Below are 21,955 nucleotides of genomic sequence, written 5' to 3'. Positions count from 1 at the left end.
GTTTTGAGGAGGCAGTATTTCACTAGTGATTTAGTGAGCACTTTGTCCATATGAGATAAATACAGTGTGATAGTATGTTCAGCTCTTGGTATGTCTCTGTAGAAGCTTTCTGGATGACTTAAACCCCACTCAGTCTCAAAGGACACTCACCCCACTATATGTTTTTTCTCACTGTATGCTTCTTCTTTAGCTTTACATTAATTGTATGTATTTTTTATTATGATTGAATAGGCAGATCTTATCACATTTTAAGTCAAGTGGTGATATTTTATATTGGTATTGTAAATAACAGGGAAAATTATTTACTTTAAAATGAAATGCTTTCTTATCATTCTATAGTTCAATAAAACTTGGTTTTGGAGCTTAACCTTGTGAGATGCAGAAACTGCCTGAAGTACATCTGGCCAGAATGAAGTGTATATCTATCTAATATCTGTCATATTTAATATAATAATATAGAATGTGAGCCAAAAACAAAGCCAATGTGTGAAGGTGTGTGAGAGAATGTGTGTGTTGTAATTAAAATATTTAATAAGTACATTACATAAAACCCCCACACAAGTTTTGAACAATATGAACATGTATGTGCTGCTTTTGTTCCATAAAGAGAACAATGTGTTTGCACTGAAGTGAATAATGAAAACATTAATAAAATTAAACAAATCTCTCTCTCTCTCTCTCTCTCTCTCTCTCTCTCTCTCTCTCTCTCTCTCTCTCTGTCACACACACACACACACACACACACACACACACACACACACACACACACACACACACACACACACACACACACACACACACAAACAAACAAACAAACAAACAAACAAATAAAAAACCAGACACACACCAGGGGCCAGACTGTTTGGAGAACATCATCTCTTCATGATGCCAACAGAAGCTTGTTGTCATTCACTTTTGGCAGGCAAATAGAATTCTAATTTACTTTAAGCATCCAAAGCACAGTGTAACATCTTCCATGATTGTGTTTCTTCTAGAATCGTATTTGATGCAGTTCATTAAATAATGTCAGTGACACCACGATGCTGTACAAACAGAAAATTCATTATTCATGGCTTGTGTCAAGACACATAAAGCTGGGCTGTTCTGTAATGGTTTTTAGTGAGAACAGCTAGTTCTGCTCTAATCCCCTGAGTCCTTCACATCAGAGCTATGTCTCTTAGCTAGCTCATTGTTATTAATGGTGGCCAATATACCAACTGAACTGTTAAGTCTTGTGAATGTGGGTCTTTTGACCTGCTTTATCCTGAGCTGGTTGCTGGTAGTGCACCCACCCACGCACCCAAACACAAACATGCTTGTAAAATCACTTGTTCCATGACATATAGCTAAGGTTTAATACATAATACAGCAACCATAACAATTAACATAGGCAATATAAAGAGATAAAGCACAAAAATACATTACTTAAAAAAAAAAAAGAATACCTGACTGCTTGGCTGCTAGTGTCTTCCTTTCACAATAGCCTTATTTGATTTAAAGTAAAGCATTTATTTGCTCTGAAAACAAAGATTACTCTAAAAAGAACTAAACATTCGTAAAATTATATAATAAAATTAAAGTTATTTATGTTTCTACTACTACAGAAAAGCCTCTAATGCTAACAGATGGAACATATCATATCATCATATGTAAAAAGCAGTGAATTGACTGATCCTGTTCCTCACGATTTCTCACTCATGCCAGCTGGCAATGAATTGCTGAGGAGTTAGTTTTCATTTCAGGGACTGCCACCATCAGTCAGTGCCTGAATGTCTTCCTGAAATTGCGTCCTTTCATTTTGTAGTACAATATATCCAAATAAAGCTTGTAAACCAAACAGGAAAAAAAGAAGACAATTAACCAATGCCTCTCTGAGTCTACTGTATGCTGTGTTGTACTGAAAAGTATGTATTGTCATACATACTTAGCAAGGTTTAGCTTGGTTTGATAAGGTCAAAGGTGAAAGCCATCGTACATTCAAAATGTACAGTAAATACACTCTTCGGAAATTTAACCATTAAGGGTTCTTCATTTGTCCCTCTTGGGGAACTTTAAAGGTTCTACATAGAACCCTACAACAAAGTGTTTCCCTTTCAGAAAGTGTTCCAATTCAGAACCTTTTAGGAAGCAAATTTTATTTATTTGATGGCAAAGAACCATCAAAGTGTTTACTTTCAGCAACTGCACTGTATCACTATGTGCTTTTAAAGACAAGATTGTTTCTCACTTTCAAACTAATAAAACACATCCAATTTGAGATTTGAGAATCAGACAAATATTTGATTACACTGTGGATATGTAGAGTTTATGAAACAGCATTTTGAGTGAGTCAATTTAGAAAACCTTCTTCAATAATATAAGCATGTAAGAGAGCATTTCAGTATTCAGTATAGGAATGGTAATTGATAAGATAATAATTGACTGTATTGGTAAGATACATCAACTGTAGTAATAGCAAGAAAAATGAGAAAATGTCTTTTCCAGGATAATTTTTTAAAAGCATTTTCCTATATAATAGCATTGGCAGTATTGGATCCTGAGCTCTTCTTTGGCTCAGGAAATGGCTGGTTTCACCAGTGGTCAGTGTCTTCACAGTACAAGCTGAGGCATTATTATCATTGTTAACTTCATTCACCGTATATATTTTACTCTTGCAATTATTGCTGTCTTATCTTCAATATGGTCTTCATTATTGATACCTTCATTGAGATCCACTTTAACAGGGTTTTTGGATTGTGTAAATTGCGGTGGGTGTAAATCTTCAATTCGTCCTCACAACTGATGGAGCCAGTGTTTACATCTCAGAATCAGCTACTGGTGTTTGGGTAGCTGAGTGGCCATTAGTGGGGGGTGAATCTAAGGACTCGCCATTGCTAGTGAGCTTTTCTACTGGTTCTTGAGGGGGCAGTGGGGCAACAGACAATAGCGTATTGCCTTGGTTCTGTTCATCCACCTGGAACAACTCTTCACCCTAGATGAACAGGAAAATACAGGTAAGTAAAAGTTATTTAAATCCTCTAATTACCCTCACTACTCTCGTTTAAATCCTGTTTTTTTTTTTTCAACTCCTTTCGGTGAAATCTTCTGTTGTGAACTGTTTTTTATTTTATTTTCTATAACTGCATGACTCTGACAGTACTGCAGGCTGTAAATCAAATTACAGGTTTATATTAATGTGCTTGTTCTTATAAGTTACCATTCCTACAGTAACAACTTACACCAGGACATGTATGGAGGGTTATCCATACACATGGAATAAAAAAAAAAAAACGTGTATTCACTGACATTGTGAAGTTTTCTGTAAGGAGACATTTATTTTGCATTTTTGGAAGGAGACTCCAGTGTCAGCACCTTGTAACAGTCAATAGTAAAGCTGTAAGTTTATGTTTTCAAATTTAAGTCTTCAGAATGGAGGGCCTTGTGATCTCTCTGTAATGTTATAAGCTCTTACTTACTTCTTGCTTCTGAAAAAAGAAGGGTTAGTGAGGGAATGAATGTTTATAGCTCTTATAAAGTAAATGATAACAGGAACTAATTTGTTTCACAGACATTCCATAATGATTTATTTCATACATTCAATACATTTTCATGGTACAGTCAATACTGTTTATTTTTTGTAATAAAATTCAGCAACATTTTGCTTTGAGATTTTGTTTTCGGCGGTTGAATCGGTTCACGCCAGGTACTGCCCAACTTAGTTATCGGTATCGGCAAAATCCCACCTCCCTTTGTTGATTATTTTGTGACCACAGCATGTCCCATTGTGATTTATTAATTGCTGATTTACCTTGTGTATAGTGTGTGTATGTCTTTTACCTTGTGCATAGTGTATAGTGTGTTTCATTCTGTATAGCTTATTTATTTTGATAATGTTTTATGATTCATTGTGTCATGCAATTTTTATTCAGTGAACAATACTGGTCAACACTTGTTTTGAATCTGCTTTATAAACCTGACCTCAACTTGTAAAATGTTCAAGCTTTGAACATTTGAAAATGTTCAAGAGAATGCTAAAAATGTGCTGTTTGCTTGTAGTTTATGTGAAAAAACCCCCAGTAATTTCTCAAGTACAAGTATGAATTACAAGTTACTGTGTGGTTGCACTTCAGGTGAGGAAAAAAAATGCCTTTTTATTTTTAACTGATCTTCCAAACACTGCGGGCTATTGGTAAGTAATTTAAGTCGGCAAGTAATTTTTATTATTAGTCATAGGGGTCCATATGCCATGCATGATGAACTGGGAATTTACAGTGCCCTCTGCTAATATTGGCACCCTCTGTAAATATGAGCAAAGAAGGCTGTGAAAAATTGTCTTTATTGTTTAACCTTTTGAACTTTTGTTAAAAAAATCACAAAAATACTCTGCTCTCATGGATATCAAACAATTGCAAACACAAAACAGCTTTATAAAAAATATCTTGATCAGCTTGAAATGAAGTGTGCTATAATAAACACTTTGAATTTAACATGCTCGGGTTTTGGGATTTGTGACTAGTTGATAAGCTGGCCTAAAAAAGTTCCTTCTTAGAGAAATTTGTTTAAGTAAAGAAATTACAACTGGGTTGTGATGAAACTTCTAATGCCAGTGTCCCTCCTGCACTAAGCTGGACTCTTGTCCTCATAACATTTTATAATGGCTGTCAAAGTTAACAGATGAATCTTGGTTTTGGGATGGGTGTAAATGAAGTCAGTAGATTCCTGATTCTTCATGTTGGCCTGAGCCTATATTGCATCAATAAATATGTGATGACCTTGCTAAAATTGTGTAACTATTTATGTAGCTGGTGTCCACTGAAAATGCTTGTCCCTCAGAATGAAAACAAAACATAACAAAAACAGTTTGGTCTACAGTATGATTAATCTTTAAGTGAAATAACCCATATTTGATTTAGCTACAGCTATTTCCATATTCACACCATATTAGAAATTGTTCTTTGAGTTTCATTCAATAATTCTTACTGGTTTCCTAAAAAAAACCTTTTGACTGATGAATCTTTAAACATTTGTGTTAAAATAATTATTATGATTATGCAAAATAATTAGTTCTATGACATTTAAGAGTGTAAACTGAGACCCAACCTATTTTATTTTGTTGACACTTAAATAAACCCCAGTATTTCTGTGTGTGTGTGTGTGTGTGTGTGTGTGTGTGTGTGTGTGTGTGTGTGTGTGTGTGTGTGTGTGTGTGTGTGTGTGTGGTGTTTGAGTGTTCAAAGTCTGACCAGACATGCTCCTTTGGCTTCTGTGTGGTGGGTTTTCAGGATATATCCAGCAATCAGCAGAGCAGCAAGTAGCAGACCAGTGATGAGTATTGAGATCAGGACAATTTGAGAATGAGTCTCTAAGACAGGCTCTGCCTCTAAAATGCCAACCTACACACATACACAAAGACAAGAACAGAATTGAAATGGGAAATGTGAGACTAGTCTACAAGCAAACATATTCTTTATTTTCTAGCCAAGATTGTGTTGAAGAGTGATGGCCCTCTGACTGCATCCCAGTTGACGAGTCTTTCCTCTGAGGGGACTGAATGTGGTAATGAGGTGCCTCCTGCTGACTGAGTCAAACTTACAGCAAAGATATGTGTTGTTTCTGCTGTTTCTGTGGTTTGCTTCCACAGTTTATCTCACAGTCTTCCCGGTTATTAAGCAGATAATTAATCAAAGCTTTATTTCCACATGGCTTAAATGAAATGTTATGTTAAAATGTGTGATGCTTGGTGGATCAGAGTGGTGTGTTGTCCAATGCAAATATGAATCCAGGAGTTACAAAATTGAATCTGCTGTCAAGCAATAAAAAAGTAATTTGATTTAGTTTTTCCCTCCATAGCTGTGTACATTGGGATGTACTGAGGAATGGGCTAAAATTCCTCCAAGCCAATGTGCTAGACTTACAACAGATACTAGAAATGTTTAGTTGCAGTTATTCCTGCACAAAGGGGTCATACCAGATACTGAAAACAAAGGTTCACAGATATGTAATATTGTATAATTTTCCTCAATAGACAAATGACGAAGTATAATATTTGTTTGTCTCATTTGTTTAATTGGGTTCTCTTTTTCTACTTTTTGGACTTGTGTGAAAATCCAATGATGTTTTAGGTCATATTTATGTAGAAATATAGAAAATTCTAAAGGGTTCACAAACTTTCAAGCACCATTGTATATGTTAGTGGCACTTTGTGAAACCATTTCCTTACACATCATTTTCTTCTTACATACTTCCCCAAGTGTCCTTTGGATGCCTAATGGTCTTGGCTTTCTAAAGGGATTCTCTTCAGAATGGGAAAGCCTTTACTATTGGGACTTTTAACCTTTAAGGCTTCTCCAGAAGCACAAAGTAAAGAACCCTTTATGGTTCAACAAGTGCACATTTCAGTGCGTGATTTATTTTCCATACAGAAAAATGGTGTACTTTGGTGATCACTTTACCTTATCACTGATATTATCATTGCCAAACTTGTTGGTCATTCCTTTGACATCACCTGTATAATAAGAAAAAGAATTATATTCAACAAAACAGTAAACACAATCTACTTTACCTTGTTCCCGCTGAAGTCTCAAAATGATTTAAAAAACAGTTAAGGAGCTTATATGAAGTGTCATGGTGCACTGTTTTGCATTTTTGAACTCAAACCTTCTACACATTCTCCAGATATGATCATCTCATTAGTGTGGTCCTTCTGATAGATTTCAAGCTTGCTGCCGTTACAACCCAGATGTTCCAGAATGCTCTGAATCTTTGCCTTGTTCTCCTCCTGTATGACAACCAGGGGAGACTCTGTTGTTCATATTTCTGTACATGTGCACAGGAAAGCATTTGAAGCAAAAACACCTCTATCTCTCTCTCTCTCTCTCTCTCTCTCTCTCTCTCTCTCTCTCTCTCTCTCTCTCTCTCTCACACACACACACACACACACACACACACACTCTCTCTCTCACACTCTCTCTAGGAATTCAGTATAATATGAGACCACTCACAACATGCCCTGTTGTAACCCCAACTTCCTTGTTCCCTGATAACAGATGGCTCAATTACAGAGGTCAGGATAAACAATAAACACAATTAACCCATGTACATACCTTAAAGACTGTGCCAACTTATTAATAGCTTATTACTATTATATAACTAAGCCAATTCACCAACTTAGATGTTTTTTGGAGGAGGGAGGAAACCGGAGAGCACAGAGGAAACCCACAAGGACACAGGGAGAATATTAGTAGAAACTCAGCACAGACAGTCATCTCCCCATACTATGAAGTTACTATTTATCTATCCCATTCCAGCAAAAGAATAAATGACTTTGGCCTTTTCAGTTGAGAAACGTTTACATTTATTTCCTGAACTTCTTGCCAGGAGTATATGAACCAGGCAAATGTCTTTTGTAAGCCACAAAATTTGTCTGGACTACTATGACATAATTATAATCTTAAGCAGTCATCCTAGATATCTATGCCTAGTGCTGTAAAAGTTAGACCTCTGGGTAATTAGACTGTTCCCTGATGTTGTGCTGTCACTAGGTAGCTAAATGCAAGGACAGCAAAATTTATTTTAAACCAGAAGTGGTGACTACTTTTTGCACTGATGCAGTGCCATTTGCTGGTACCGTATTCACATGATGCCATAATCATAATGTAAAAAACTCACATGTGATGGTGTGATAATGTGAATATGGTACCACCCTGACTTTGAATAATTTCCAATAACAGTATTTGGCGAATAGTTTTTTCCCCTTATACCACATTTGTTTAACATAACAATTGTTTATTTTTTAAACCCCAAGTTGTTACTATAGAAACAATAAAGTAATAGAATGAGCACATTAATTCCCTGATTTGCCTTGCAGCCAGAATTACTCCATGCCATGCTGTTATAGAAAATGTTATATTAAAGCCATAGTTCACTCAAAAATTTAAATTCTGTCATCTGTTATTCACCCTCATGTCGTTTCAAGCCCATAAGTCTTCTTCAGAACACAAATGAAGATTTCTGTCCCTCCATTTACAGTCCAAGTAACCAAGCTCCAAAAAGTTCATAAAGGCATCGTAAAAGTAATCCATGTCACTCGAAAATGGAGAGACAGAAATCTCCCAGGTTTCATTAAAAATGTCTTCATTTGTGTACCGAAGATGAATGAAAGTATTATGGGTTTGGAACAAAATGAGGGCGAGTAATTGATGAGATAATTGTCATCGTTGAACTATCCCTTTAACAACTTCTGAGGTTCAACAGCACTTTGATATGAATGTTAGTTATTGCAATGTGTGAACCACACTTTTGTCACTCATGGTGATTTTAACATCTCATGTCCTTTTGACATGTCATCATCTGTGCATGATCAAGTGACTGAATATTTAGAGTCTATTTGTACTTTACTTGTTGCTAGAGATGTAATGGTATGAAAATTTCATATCATGATTACGTGACCAAAACTATCACGGTTATCAGTATTATGTTATTGTTAAAATGTGATACTGATACACACTGATACACACACTGAAATCAATTAAACAGGTTTTATATTTGACTATAAAGTGATTGACGGTTGTCACCAGGCTTGCTGCGATAGTCAGTGTTACCGGTGTTACGTTTTGTTTGGCCGCACACTGATTACATCACTTGCCCACCGCGGCACTGCCCCCACTGTCATTTTGCTTTTTTATAGTAATAAAAATCGTTTAGTTCAGTTAGAGAACGGACACTACAATTAAAAACTGAATGTGTCTACTCAATTCAGCATGAGTCAAATGAGTCAGAGTCGCAGCACAGATCAGCAGTCAGATTTCGTTTTATCACGTGACGAGAGTGAGGTGAGCTGACTGACAGGAAGCGTGAGGTGAGCTGACTGACAAGATGATGGCGGAAGATTTGGTTTAATATGAGCGACTTTGTCATTGTACTATTTTGTTTTTGCTGTGTTTTTCATTAAGAATAATAACGAACCCACCAATCAAGAAATTGAATTTACCTTGAATAGCTGCTAATATGAAAGTGAAAGTGAAATGCACACACCCACAGGGGTATTCCTAAGTGAATTAAAAGTGGAAAAAGCGTGAAAAGCACCAACAAAGCACCAAAGCCCCCTTTCACAGCAACTTTCCTCTGGCAAGCTCTGCAGACTGGGTTACCATCTTCTATTAAATTTCCCTCAGCATTGTTATAAAATCCAAAATATGACCACATTTCGGATTTGGTCCTCTTGAAAGGTTGTAATATCTCCTAAGCGCTCTCACTGGCTTCTGCCATGTTTTCATGCTTAAAAAAAACAATAATGCTGTTTTTCACGCATGGTTTTAATGATAATTAATGGTAATGGTAATACTAACCGTCTGGGATTTTTATCATGGTTTCTCATGAAACCAGTAACCATTTCATCCCTACTTGTTGCACATCAGTATGCACAGTAAAAGTCAACCTGTCATGTTGTTTAAACTGTAACATACAGAACACACATTAAAGTGTGATTGTACCTGTATTCATAGCAGTACATAATAGCTCATGGTTACCTTTCTTCCTTTTAATTTTCAGGATTTCTCTGTGCTTTATTCTCTGATTTGTACTGTTATCTAAGATTTGAAATGCAGAGTTGTGGAACTGTACATGGAGATGTAATTATTAATCTTTTCTTTTTACCTACTTCATCAGATCTGCATCTACTTTCTAGGTATTTTTATTTGCTGATCTGAAAGGTACTCACACAGTTGGAGATGGTCTTCAGCTTCAGCTTCACTGCATCTTTGTCTCTCACTGCAGCTTCATCCACACATACCACTTTGCTCTGTAAACAAACCAACCAACCAATGGTATTCAGTTAATTATTTTTCAACCACATATTGAATGTACAGCTGTGTTAAGAATATATACTGTATATGTAGTATAGCTTACTGTAGTTAAACTATATAGCTTTCTATTGTAAAGATGTAGAAACTGTCATTTTCAACAATAAATAACTAAAAAAATCTTTATGCATGAAAAATGACGTTAGTGCTATTTAGCAATATGCATCTTTCCAAGCTGATGAAAGCAAATCCTCATATCTTAGGATGCTAATCACAGGCTAGGTAAGTTGGCTATGATATTTATCGGGTTCTGTTCTCTGGTGAAGATTTAGATTTTATGTGAAAACTTCCTGCCCAGTGCCACGTACCTTTTGTTTTGATTTTTATTTCCTGTTTTTATTCCTATCTTCAGCATAGTTCTGTGTTCACTGGGGCATCATTTCCTGAGTATATTTAAACCAGTGCTTTGTTTGTCATTATATGAAGTTCTGCTGTTGTCACAGTGTGCAATATCATGCCTCACAGTACTCACTGTGTGCACTTTTTCTTAGGAATTTTGCCTGTTTCTTCTGCTCATATTCCAATTTCATTCATTAGCCTATTTACAGATTTATTGATGCATTCCATGTTTTCTCATCTTACAAACCTTGAGAATTGCAGATTATATTTGGTTTATCAGTAAACAACACTTTTGCTTTCTCACACAACTATATCTTTCAGGGTTAAAATCATGCATGTAGTAACAGGTACATACCTTCTGAATATTGCTTCAAAATATAATCTTTTACTGTGCAAGTATTTTCATATGTACATATTCATATGTATCCTATTTTATCATTTTAAATATTGGCTGATTTCTGGGGTGAACACTAAGAAAAATTCTATTTGGTTAAAAATAAAATAGTGTCTATCTTTAAAGTAGCTCACAACTTGCACAAAACAGTAACATACACTGTTTATAGGTTGTGAAGTTTTGGATTTATAACTAGTTTCTTACAGTCTGTGAGAATCTGGAATGTTCAGGAAAATCTGGAATGCCATGTTGTGGGGATGGTGTGATGAGCATGTCTTTAGGTTTTGTCCCTGTGCTGGACTCAGTGGTCTGTTCCTTAACCACTGAAGGAGACAAATCAGTTGGATTGGGAAATTCAACCACACGTTGAGGATTGCCTGCTCCTGAAAGGAAAGAAAGCTCTTATTGTAACTGCTCTGTTGTTAATATACTGTATATTGCTATTTTGTTATAGCTGCATTGAGGTTTATAATGATGTAATTCAATCAATAATTTTGTGAAGCAGTTAATGACTGACAGCTCCTACAGCAAGTTTGAATCTTTGTATATAGTTGTCATACTCATTTTGAATCATGAACTTCTGCTTGCAGTATAAAATTTGTAGTGAAGAATAGAGCATAGAGAAAAAAAGTTTTAAATATGTTCTGTGTTACCTGGGACTGCTGATGTTTGAGGAATGGCATCACCACGCACATTTGCATGAATGCTTTGAAAAATGTCCTTGCTGATATTACTGTGAGCAGGTGTAATGGCGTTTTCTTGGCAGGTCACACCTGGAGTTTAATGGCAGAGTATATACAAAGTAAATGACTTTAATGAAATGTTTGTCAGTATCATTAAACATAAAAAAACAGAGCATAGGATAAACTGATAGGCTTATTGTATTATAAAACATCTTTAAAATCAGATATCTTTAAAGGGCACTACTAAATTGGACTTTAAAAAAAGTCTTGTTTCTCTCACAATTACAAAATCCAATGTCTATAGGGTTATATGAGATAGCAGTACTGTAAAAGTATCAATTTACTACAGTTTTTCAGGATCACGAATTATCTGTCTGCATTAATTACCAGCAGGCTTGGGGAGTAACAGAATACATGTAATGGCGTTACATAATCAGGATACAAAAAATGGTAACTATAATCCATTACAGTTACATCAAAAAACCAATTAATCAGATTACAGGTATGTACATTTTGTAAAAAAAAAAAAAAAAGCGAAGAAATTACAGGTAAACTTTTGACATAAAACAATATAGACAGCTGCTTAATTATAGTTCTGGTTCTCTCTTGTCAGTCGTGAATCACATGAGCATTTTGTGCAAAGTTAATTTGGTAGAAATGAACACAAATTGTTCTCTGAAATGCTTTTGTTAGGGTGATATCATCCCTTTTTCAGACTTTAAAAAGGTATCTAAATTTGAGAAAATGTCCGGGATTCAGCTTTACTTTAATTATGATGTGCTTATGGTCTAATGCTGCACCCTGTGTGAACATGCTTGCATTGCTTTAACCCCTCTCTGTAATTCCCGCCTTCTCACACACCAATTGGCCGATTATAAAAGGCTTGCAGCAACTCCTGTCCAAATTCCTGCCTCTCAACCAGTAGCCTACTCTCAGTGAATGCACAAAGGTGTAGCGCTGCAAATGACAGCTGTCCTGAGTCAAAACAATGCCCATAGCCATATAAGGTCAGTTTTTATTTCATGTTATCACATTGCTTCATATTACATGGTCATTCAAATGTGTAAATGATGGCAGAAGGTACACTCGTGGCATCTAATATTTTATTTTATTCCATGGACATTCAGAAGAATGTAGGAATTCATATGTATATACATCTATCTATCTATCTATCTATCTATCTATCTATCTATCTCTCTCTCTCTCTCTCTCTCTCTCTCTCTCTCTCTCTATATATATATATATATATATATATATACATATATATATATAAAATTTATGTGATGCAAATAGTACTAATAGTGTGTCTTTTTCAGTTATTAAAATCTGCATTCATAGTAACACTGTTTTGAAAGCTATTAAGACACGAAAAAAAAGGTGTCCTCTTTTTTGGAAAACCAGCATATGGTCACCCTAACTTTTGTGATGTAATGTTACCTGCATTGCTTTTCTCTTGACTTTATTTGTATATGTGACCTTGAAGTAATCCAAACGTACTTTACTTTACAAATGTGATATATTAACCTGGAGAACGTCCTTTATTTACAGTGGATATGGCACCACCTAATGGGTACATATGTGCTCTGTGCTATAAATAAAGCTCTGTTAAGACTGTATTACTTACTCCGTCTGTAATATCTTGATAGTTGTAACCTTGAATGTAGTGAAACTGTATCAAGCTTGGAGGAGAGCTCTTATGGACCCATTCTGACCCTGTAGATAACAATGATTGGCTAGCATCTGAATAAAACTGTCCAATCCTATTACAATAAGGCTAATTGTGTTTTCTTGGACTCTTGTAATAATAATAATAAACTTTATTTTATAAAGCGCCTTTAAAAGCAACTTCTGAAAGCGCTGTACACAAAATAAGCAGTACACAGAATTAAAAAAAAAATGAAAATAATAATAATAATAATAATAATAATAATAATAATAATAATAATAATAAAAGTAGACATCAACAGTCAAATGCAAGTTTTAAAAATTATGTCTTTAGTTGTGCATTAAAAATGCCAAAGGTCTGAGCTTCCCTAAGTTTGATAGGAAGAGAGTTCCAAAGGGAAGGAGCGTAGACAGAAAAAGCCCTGTCACCTATAGATTTCAACCGTGTTTGTGGAATAGTTAACAGATTACACTGTGAGGAGCACAGTCTGCGATTTAGGTTGTAAGGAATTAATAAAGCAAATAAGTAATGAGGAGCCAAGGCATGTAATGCCTTGTATATCAGCATCATAATTTTAAAATCAACACGGAACCTGACTGGCAGCAGAGTTTTGTACATATTGCAATTATTGATTGTGGATTTAGACACTTCAGCTAAAACAGTATAACAATAATCTAGCCGAGTGACAACAAATGAGTTAATCAGATTTTCAGCTAAAGAGAAGTTTAGTGAAGGGTGCAGTCTTGCTATATTTCTGAGGTGAAAAGGGATGCTTTGACAGTGCTCTGAACCATAGAATCAAATGTAAGGCTGGTATCAAAAATTACTCCAAGGTTCCTCATCTTACTTTGAGTCTCTAGAACAGAGCCATCAACAAATAAATAAAGTGGATCAGCTTTGAGAATTTGCTGACAGGAACCCTTAAGCATAATTTCAGTTTTCCTGCTATTCAGACACAGAAAATTATTATTCATCCATGTTTTTATCTCAGAAATACAATCAGAAAGAAAACAAACATCAAGGTTTTCACCAGATTTTGAATGAATGTAGATTTGAGTATCATCAGCATAAAAGTGATAATGAAGGCCCAGTGATCACAGCAGATGTCCAAGTGGAGATAAAAAAAATATTGAAAAGTAAAGGGCCTAAAACTGATCCCTGAGGAACACCAGTGAGCACAAAGCTAGTGTCAGACCTGTAACCACCCATAGAAATAAACTGGGAACGATCAGTAAAATAAGATTTAAACCAGTTTAAAACTTTCCCCGACACAACAAAAACACTTTCAAGGCAGGTAAGTAAAAGACCATGATCCACAGTATCGACGGCAGCTCTAAGATCAAGAAGAATAAGAATGGAAGTAGCTCCAGAGCACTTGTGTATTATATTATTTATATTTGTAAGAATACTTACTATTCTTCTTCTTCTTCTTTTTTTTTTTTTTAGAGACGCAGAGATTCTTGTTAGGGTTATGGGTGGGGTTAGTGGTTGTACCTTTTCTTACAAATTAATTCATATGAAATCCTAAGAAATCACCGCACACATTTAAATTTTTATACATTTTGCATGAGTTCAGGTTCTAAGGGATCTCAAGATCTCAAGGATCTCATGTGCAGCAAGACCTTTTTTTTCTTAGATGGAAAGAGGCTACAAATCAATTGGAATAAATCTTATAAGCTTCAGTGGAGACTTTCTGAGTGACAGAGTGCTGATTTTAAATATAATTTTTTAACATTATATCTCAAAGGTAAAGGTTTTGCCTGATTCCCCAAAGGACTCTGCACTTTGATGGTGTCAGTGTTCCACTGAGGCACTGTGATGTTTGAAATATTTAACGCACTCATGCTCTATTGCGAGGAGATGCATTCTGTAAGAGTGTGAGAAACAAAATATAAAATTGAGGGAAGTGATTCATCAGATCTAATAGGCCAGTGTGAAATATTCGACCTTCTATTGCACAGCTCTCTAGTCTCTTTCATTAAGCCTAATAAACTCCTTTTTTGACATTCTTTTTTGTGGCATTAAGTGAATATTACTGAATTTCACAAAACAGAAATCATTCCGCAAAAATATCAGAACAATTGAGGCCCATGTTTTGGTCACATCTGCCATACTCACTCCCCTGCTTCCTGAGCCCCCACTTCTCAATGTGACCTCATTGCCTAGGCATTCACACACACACACACACACACACACACACACACACACACACACACACACACACACACACACACACACACACACATAAAAAACCCCCCAAAAAAACAGACAGACAGACTTGGGCATCTGATCAAAGATTGTTTATTTTCTTGCTTGTTAATTGGCTACTTCAGACACATATGTACATTATGCAGGTCTGTGCATATGTATGGTTTTGTACACTTCATTTGTATAACTTGGGTGTAGCTTATTTTCTGTATGTGTGGAATTTTTATGGCTTATGGAATTTTTTTTGTCAACACAGCCAAATGTTCACACGCTACATCTCTTTTTTCTTTTTCTTTTTTTGCTAGGAAATTGTGTGTCTCTGCACAGTGCATACTTCATTATTGTTGTTCTTGTTGTGCTCTTGTTGCAAATTCTTTAGACTATACAGTATATGTGACTGCCATATCCCCCATGTAATTATTGTATTATTCTGATGGTGTTGAGTACACTCTTCTGCTGATGATTCCTCTCATTTACATGGGTGATCTGTTTGTGAATGATCAGTGCTAAATATGGACAGATCAACCGGCAGAGGTGTCTGAACTCAGGATATCCCCTGCAGTGATCTCCTCTGTGACATTAATTGAATCCCCAAACAACTTACAATGAGCTGGCAGGATTTGAGCAACAAAGTCTGAATGCTGAATTATTTAATGGTCAGTAACCATATATCTCAGTAACCACGACACAAAGGCTAGTTTTGACATTTTTCTGTTTACGCTCAGGTGATAGATTTATATATTGGCAAGCCAAAAAATATTTTAGCAACTGCAGAATTTTTTTTTCATAATCGGTTCCTATCATATAAAGGTTTGGGAATCTATAGGACACTTCCAACCTCACTTTTGTTCCTACATTTCTCAAGTCATTCAGTCTTACTTAGCTAAAAATGTGTTACTCTGCTTTATAACCACCTACATACAGTACATTGCACATGTATTGAATGGCTATATGTGGCCATTATCTTGTGCCAATCTGGGTAGTGATGTGATTGATGCATTGACTCACTTGTTTGTGCCAAGCAATGTTTGAACTGTTTCCAGTAATCTTTAAAGGTTTCACTTTCATGCTGAAGGGCCCTGACACCCTTGATGTCAGGGTATGGATACAAGGACACACCCATCCCCACCACATACCACCCCTGTCACGCAATGCACTGCATTCCTTCCCATAAGCTTCTCCACGGCGCAGACATTTAGACTTGTGTGTACAGTATGCCCCACTACTATGTGGCACGGATCTGTCTTAAAAAATAAAAAAAAAAATGTATATTAAGATTGGGCCCACTGTGGCAGATGTCTCTGTGTACTCCTCCACACGTTTTTGTGTTTTCCTCATGTCCTGAATGTCAGAGGTAGCTGGGTGGATTTGCAGAGTAAGAATTTCATTGTTCTGTTTATCATTTATCCTGTACATTACATGACAATAAACTCTTAATTCTTGAAAAATAAATGTGTAACCCTTCAAGAGAGTGTTCTCTATTAGAAAGGGGTCCCAACTAGAAACTTTATAAGAAGCTATAATCTCTTACCTGTATAAGGATCCCTTATATATTTATGAACCTTATAAACCTTACAATATCTACTTAGAGTTGCCTTAAAAAATTGTGTTTAGAGAGTCTTTGGATCAGTTCATACCTATCCTTCAAGCAAAAGGACAGATATCTCTATGATCACATACACACACACACACACACACACACACACACACACACACACACACACACCCATCCATCCCCTACATGATTGCTACCTTAAGGCTAAGACCTCTGCTGGCTTCCTCAGCTATAATTCACCCCCCACCCCTCCTTCAAACAGAAAAAGGACCCCTTTATTCTCTTGCACCACAGAAGACAGAACATACACACATGTTCATGCCTGTGGTTCAAAAAGTAAACCCTCCCAAAACTCCCACCACCACATGGATCCTTTAGACCCCCCAACCACACCCCTTAAGCAGATTAACATAACATTATCATCTCCAAACTTTATTTAACTCTACCGAAACCCAAATAGAATTCCCAGTTGTGGAATGGTTCAACAGCCCAGCCCCAGAATGCCTCAGTAATGGGGAGGGGATTGACGCCATTTGGCTCTGCACCATGGAAGAAAAGGGAAAAGGAAAGAATGGAGGATGTACAAGAATTTGTCCAGGCCAGGACACAGCTTTTTATCACCTCCACAGTAAAAATAACTGATAAAGCTAAATGGATTCTTGTTATGTCCTTTTTATTCATACATGTTGTTTTAACTGTCTTGTTAGGGCACTTTGAATCTCAACCCTGCACGTAAGTCAGACTGCTCAATTTAGCCTTTCATCTCATCCATATTGGTCTGTTTCTGATTAAACCCCACACTGTGTACAAGGTAGAGGCACTTTCAGCATGATGAATGTGGAGGAAGTGGCACAGAATATAATAAGTAAATAAAACATACACAGTGAAGTGCTCCTTTTACATTTCATAACAATCATGTTCAGACAGAGGAGAGTATATAATTGTGTATTCGAATGTAATTTGAATAACACTAGAATAATCATGAAGGCTCAACAAAGGCTGAATTGTCTCAGACAACTGAAGAATAGAGAAAACAGCTGTTGATTCAGTTCTATTATATAATCTTCAAAAGTGTTCTGACACTAACGTCTATCACTGTCTCATAATGTAGATTCTCATAGGAAGGGAAACTTGAATGGATTCTAAGCCTCACAAATAATCAGATCATATCACTCATCAGTGCAATAAAGACCCAGGAAAATCACATCTGACCCCTCTAACCTGACAAACCTCATATTTCAAACCCTTCCTGATCTCTGTCCACACTATACAACAGAAACTGCATGTCAAATGACCATACATGCACACAAGGCATGTGCATACAAGTGTAAACAGGAAGTTGGTTGCTAGTCCAAAATGATGTTTTATGTAAGGCTTATGCTGCTTGAAATGAGATTTGTTGCCGAGTGCTCTAATCATAGCTTGCCGCTTGTGCATGTAGGCAGCTGCAGTATTATAAAATACAGAATTGAACTGCTCAGTGGTTGCTAAGAATGACATATTGTTATGTATACGATCAAGGTAGCGTAATGGTCATATGGTAGGGGCTTGGAAATCAGGGAAGGATAAACAATGATCCAGAAGACCCAATCAGGGGGTAAATGTGGGCAGCCACACCTTTGTTTTCAAAAGTCTTTGTTTTGGTCTGTTTACACTGAAATGCCAGCCTGGATTTTTCAAACTAAAACGGTGGTCTTTGGCGTTTCCAAAATTCTCCTTTTTTGAAGGTCGAAAATGCTGGAGTAGTGTAGACGACAGGCGTAACCGTAGCAAAAGTTATGCGTTTTAAAACAAAATTGCACTAGTGTAAACAGGGCCATAGAGTTTATCCAATTCTCAGTGTAATGGGAGCCAGCCCTGTAAACACCAATGATCAATGATCATGCAGATGAGACACACACCATTTTATAACATTACTTTGTTAATGTGTGCTTATACAACATCTATACAGGGAAGGGCTGCATGGAATGTGTAGCTAACATAAATCATCAGTAATTTCAGCCTCCCCCTCCCCCAAAATACTTGCATTTTTATTTCAAAACTCTTGACCTGATGAACTGTTATGTAGTAACCATAACCAGAAAGAGAGGAGACAGGAGAAAATGCTCAAATGCTCACTTATATATCATTGACGTCAGTCCTGTATACACTAGAGACCAGACCCGAACAACCTCCTACATGAATGTACATGATTGGTGATCGTCCAAGAAGGCCAGTGTGTGAGAATGTGTAGGGAGGGTAATGTTGCATGTTAAAAAGTGAAGTCCATGTTCCCATTTTTCTTGTGCCCCCTGTCTCCCTATAAATTCCATTCTGTCCGTAGTGGATACTTTGGAAGAGATACAGTACTCTCAGTCCTACAAAGTTTATACTGTTCTTTAATAATGCCATCCTCCTTATAGTAAACCCAGTGGTTTGACTCCATAGTAAGGATTCCCTGAAGAACAATGGAATTTGAGGCTGAAAACTGCAAAGTTAAGGGGAGGGGGGGATTGGGGGGTTGACTTATCTTCCTCTCACTCCCACCATGCCTACTGTTACTTCTGACCTGTCCACTCACCTCCCCCTATTTCAGGAAATGAATGTGGACTCCTTAAAGTTTCAGAGACAGAGAACTATAGCAGTAGACATATAGAAGAAAGTCTGGGTTTTCAATTTCTAATCAGGTTCTTTCTCAGCAAATCAAACCGTTCACTCATTGCCAAACCACCATTATCAGGATAAATTAATTCCCATGTGGGGTATTATAGCACTGAATGCTCTAATCCACAATGAAGTAACATTTGCTGGAGTAATATGATGACATGTTAACACAAGCTACTAGAGTTCAATATCTTGTTTACACTGTGACAGAATCTTGTTCAGTGAGTATGAGGTTACAGTTTAATGTGTCCTTAATGTGTCCACACAAGAGGAAAGGAGGTTACCTTTAGATGAAATGACAGCATTTTTCACAAATTTGTAAGAGTAAAGCCTGTTCACGCAATTCAGTTCACGAAAACGGCAGTGTATGAACAAAAAACAAAGAATGCATTTTATCTACAAACACAAGACTCTGAAGTATTTGGGACAAAACTGATCATGGCTATCCTAAGAGGCGACCAAGCTCTAGTTCCTTGATGCCTGCTGACATATTAACATGATATAGATGTTTCTGTTCCCTTTGGTTACAGCTTACATTTACTTGCAAGAACCACAGACACAAAAACTGTTAACTGCATTAAGATTCATCCCCAAGCTATCAATAAAATAAATTTTACAAGAGAGGATGTGGAACAGTGACCATCACATGGAAACATTTATGAAATTCTGGCCTATACATTCAGAGAGTAAAGCTTTTTAGTGCATCTTTTTGAGGACCTATTCTGGTCATACACAAGATGACTAAAACTTATTATGGTCAAAAAAGGATATAGATTTAGGAGTCAGATCCAGGCCAACTGGGACCGACCTAAAATGGACAAATTACAATGCCTTTTTGCAGACTAAATTAAGTCTGATCCAATAATGGATGTTTAGGACATTTCTGCTCTGTCGGTGCTCACTAATCTTCTACTAAAAGAGAGCTCACATGTTACGGTTTTGCAAGAGAGGAGAAAAAAACTTTTGAATGCAGCCTCACTTCATGTGTGACCCCACCCTCTTTCCTCCACACAAAGTCACTGGACTGCACTCTGCCACAACACACTTCTAAAAACAACCAAAAATACTCACCTCGGAAAATAACGGTACACAGGACTGAGGCCAGAGCCAGAATAGTGTAGCAGTTTGTCTTTTTCCAGTTAAACACTTCCATCTTGAGTATGTCCCTGCTGAAGCCTGCGCAGTGTTAAAGAGTATGTATCAGGTTTAGTTTCTCACTGAGAGACACAGAGAGAATAAAGCAAGGCTTGTGCTCAGGCTGCTTTATATACCCCCAACCCCTGAACTGCCCCTTTCCACACCTCCTTTTTCACTTTAACCCTTACTTTAACCATATCATAGACCAGTCTCTCTCTCTCTCTCTCTCTCTCTCTCTCTCTCTCTCTCTCTCTCTCTCTCTCTCTCTCTCTCAACCAGTGGCATAGCCAGACAAGCCAGACAAGTACAATGCGTTCATGACTTTTGGGTGGATGCTAAACAGTCGAAGAAGCAGTGATGGCACAAATTTGTTATTTAAGGCTGTTAAAAACACTGGCACAAAATAACTTTAAAACAGTTCCACTGAAAATAACATGGGGATATTATTAAATCACAGTGTATGTCACTAGATGTACCTTTCTTTTTCTCCTATTGCAGTAAACCACCGATACTTCATCAATAATCTATATGGAGTGTAGCTAGCTAATATGGCTTTCACCTTTAATGAACACCATTACAGTGCAATTACTGCTCAAAAATGTTGTTTGAGAAACGCTGTTGAACTTGTGATCTCTCAGTTCTGAATCGGGAGCCATTTATGTGCTAACGTTTTTGTTATACAGATATACTGTAATCTGTTACTGTTTCTGCTTTGATGATTCTTAAAATACAGTATTATTCATGTTAGAACTCATTTGTAGCTATGATTAAAATTGAATGTTAGTCTATATTATTTTTCCTCATATATGACATCTGTCTTTTTATGACAGTTTGAACAGTAAATATCATGGAAGTATGACATTTTTATTCCATTTTGAGCCACTTTAAATGTGGGATTTATATTTTATTTAAACCTAAAATGTAGAAATGCAAATTCAGTTTGAACAGACAAGAATTCATTTTACTTCTACATAAACTCTGATCCACATTCAACATGATTAATCTCGGCTAAGAAATTAATCTCTTTTCAAATATTGTTTTTTGGCTTAAATCTTGCAAAAATTGTGTACATTAGCTGCTATTATTATAGAAGCAGGCTTCTCACTCTGGTTGACTTTCATGGCCAGCATATACTATAGGAGTTGCATTATAAATTAATTAACAAGATAACTTGACAGTTATTCAGTCTGATTTGACATTAATCATACAAAACATATAGGGGAAAAAAAGCAATTTAATAACTTACAATGTTCAGACAAAAAGGAAGAACAGCATGCCTAAAGGGTGAGATGAATCATGTCAAACAAGAAGTGATCAACATCAGCTTGTTTCTTTTATTTGATATTTGTTTTGATTCTGTCAATAATGCTGTCACAAATAAAATTTGCATTACATTACCTGTTCCCAAAGGTGTGATTGCTTTTGTTGATTTTAAACTTGATTTTAATTCACAGAATGCCAAAGTATTAAAAGTTAGTAACGATGTAAAAT

At 36.4% G+C, this 21,955-nt stretch overlaps 1 protein-coding gene across 1 annotated transcript; it reads right to left on the bottom strand.

Annotated features, from left to right (window-relative positions):
- Positions 1 to 509: 509 nt before the first annotated feature.
- si:ch211-286o17.1 (uncharacterized) lies at positions 510 to 20,562 on the bottom strand. The gene is made up of 8 exons (XM_017480552.3): positions 20,399 to 20,562; positions 11,226 to 11,345; positions 10,777 to 10,955; positions 9,698 to 9,778; positions 6,637 to 6,757; positions 6,432 to 6,484; positions 5,223 to 5,372; positions 510 to 2,971 (listed from the first exon to the last, which is right to left on the bottom strand). The coding sequence occupies exons 1-8, from the start codon at positions 20,478 to 20,480 to the stop codon at positions 2,795 to 2,797; spliced, it is 963 nt and encodes a 320-aa protein (XP_017336041.1). The 5' UTR covers positions 20,481 to 20,562; the 3' UTR covers positions 510 to 2,794.
- Between the last annotated feature and the right edge of the window lie 1,393 nt (positions 20,563 to 21,955).

This window comes from Ictalurus punctatus, chromosome 11, assembly GCF_001660625.3.
Source record: "Ictalurus punctatus breed USDA103 chromosome 11, Coco_2.0, whole genome shotgun sequence".
NCBI classification, from domain to species: Eukaryota; Metazoa; Chordata; class Actinopteri; order Siluriformes; family Ictaluridae; genus Ictalurus; species Ictalurus punctatus.
The sequence above is the reverse complement of the archived record's forward strand: the minus strand, read 5'-3'. Positions and strand labels throughout refer to the sequence as shown.

Coding starts and splice junctions, on each gene's coding strand:
- si:ch211-286o17.1 (XM_017480552.3), bottom strand. CDS start 20,480: ATGGAAGTGTTTAACTGGAAAAAGACAAACTGCTACACTATTCTGGCT. Junction 11,346..20,398: donor GTGTACCGTTATTTTCCGAG/GTGAGTATTTTT, acceptor ATTAAACTCCAG/GTGTGACCTGCCAAGAAAAC. Junction 6,758..9,697: donor TGAAGACCATCTCCAACTGT/GTGAGTACCTTT, acceptor GTTGTCATACAG/GAGGAGAACAAGGCAAAGAT.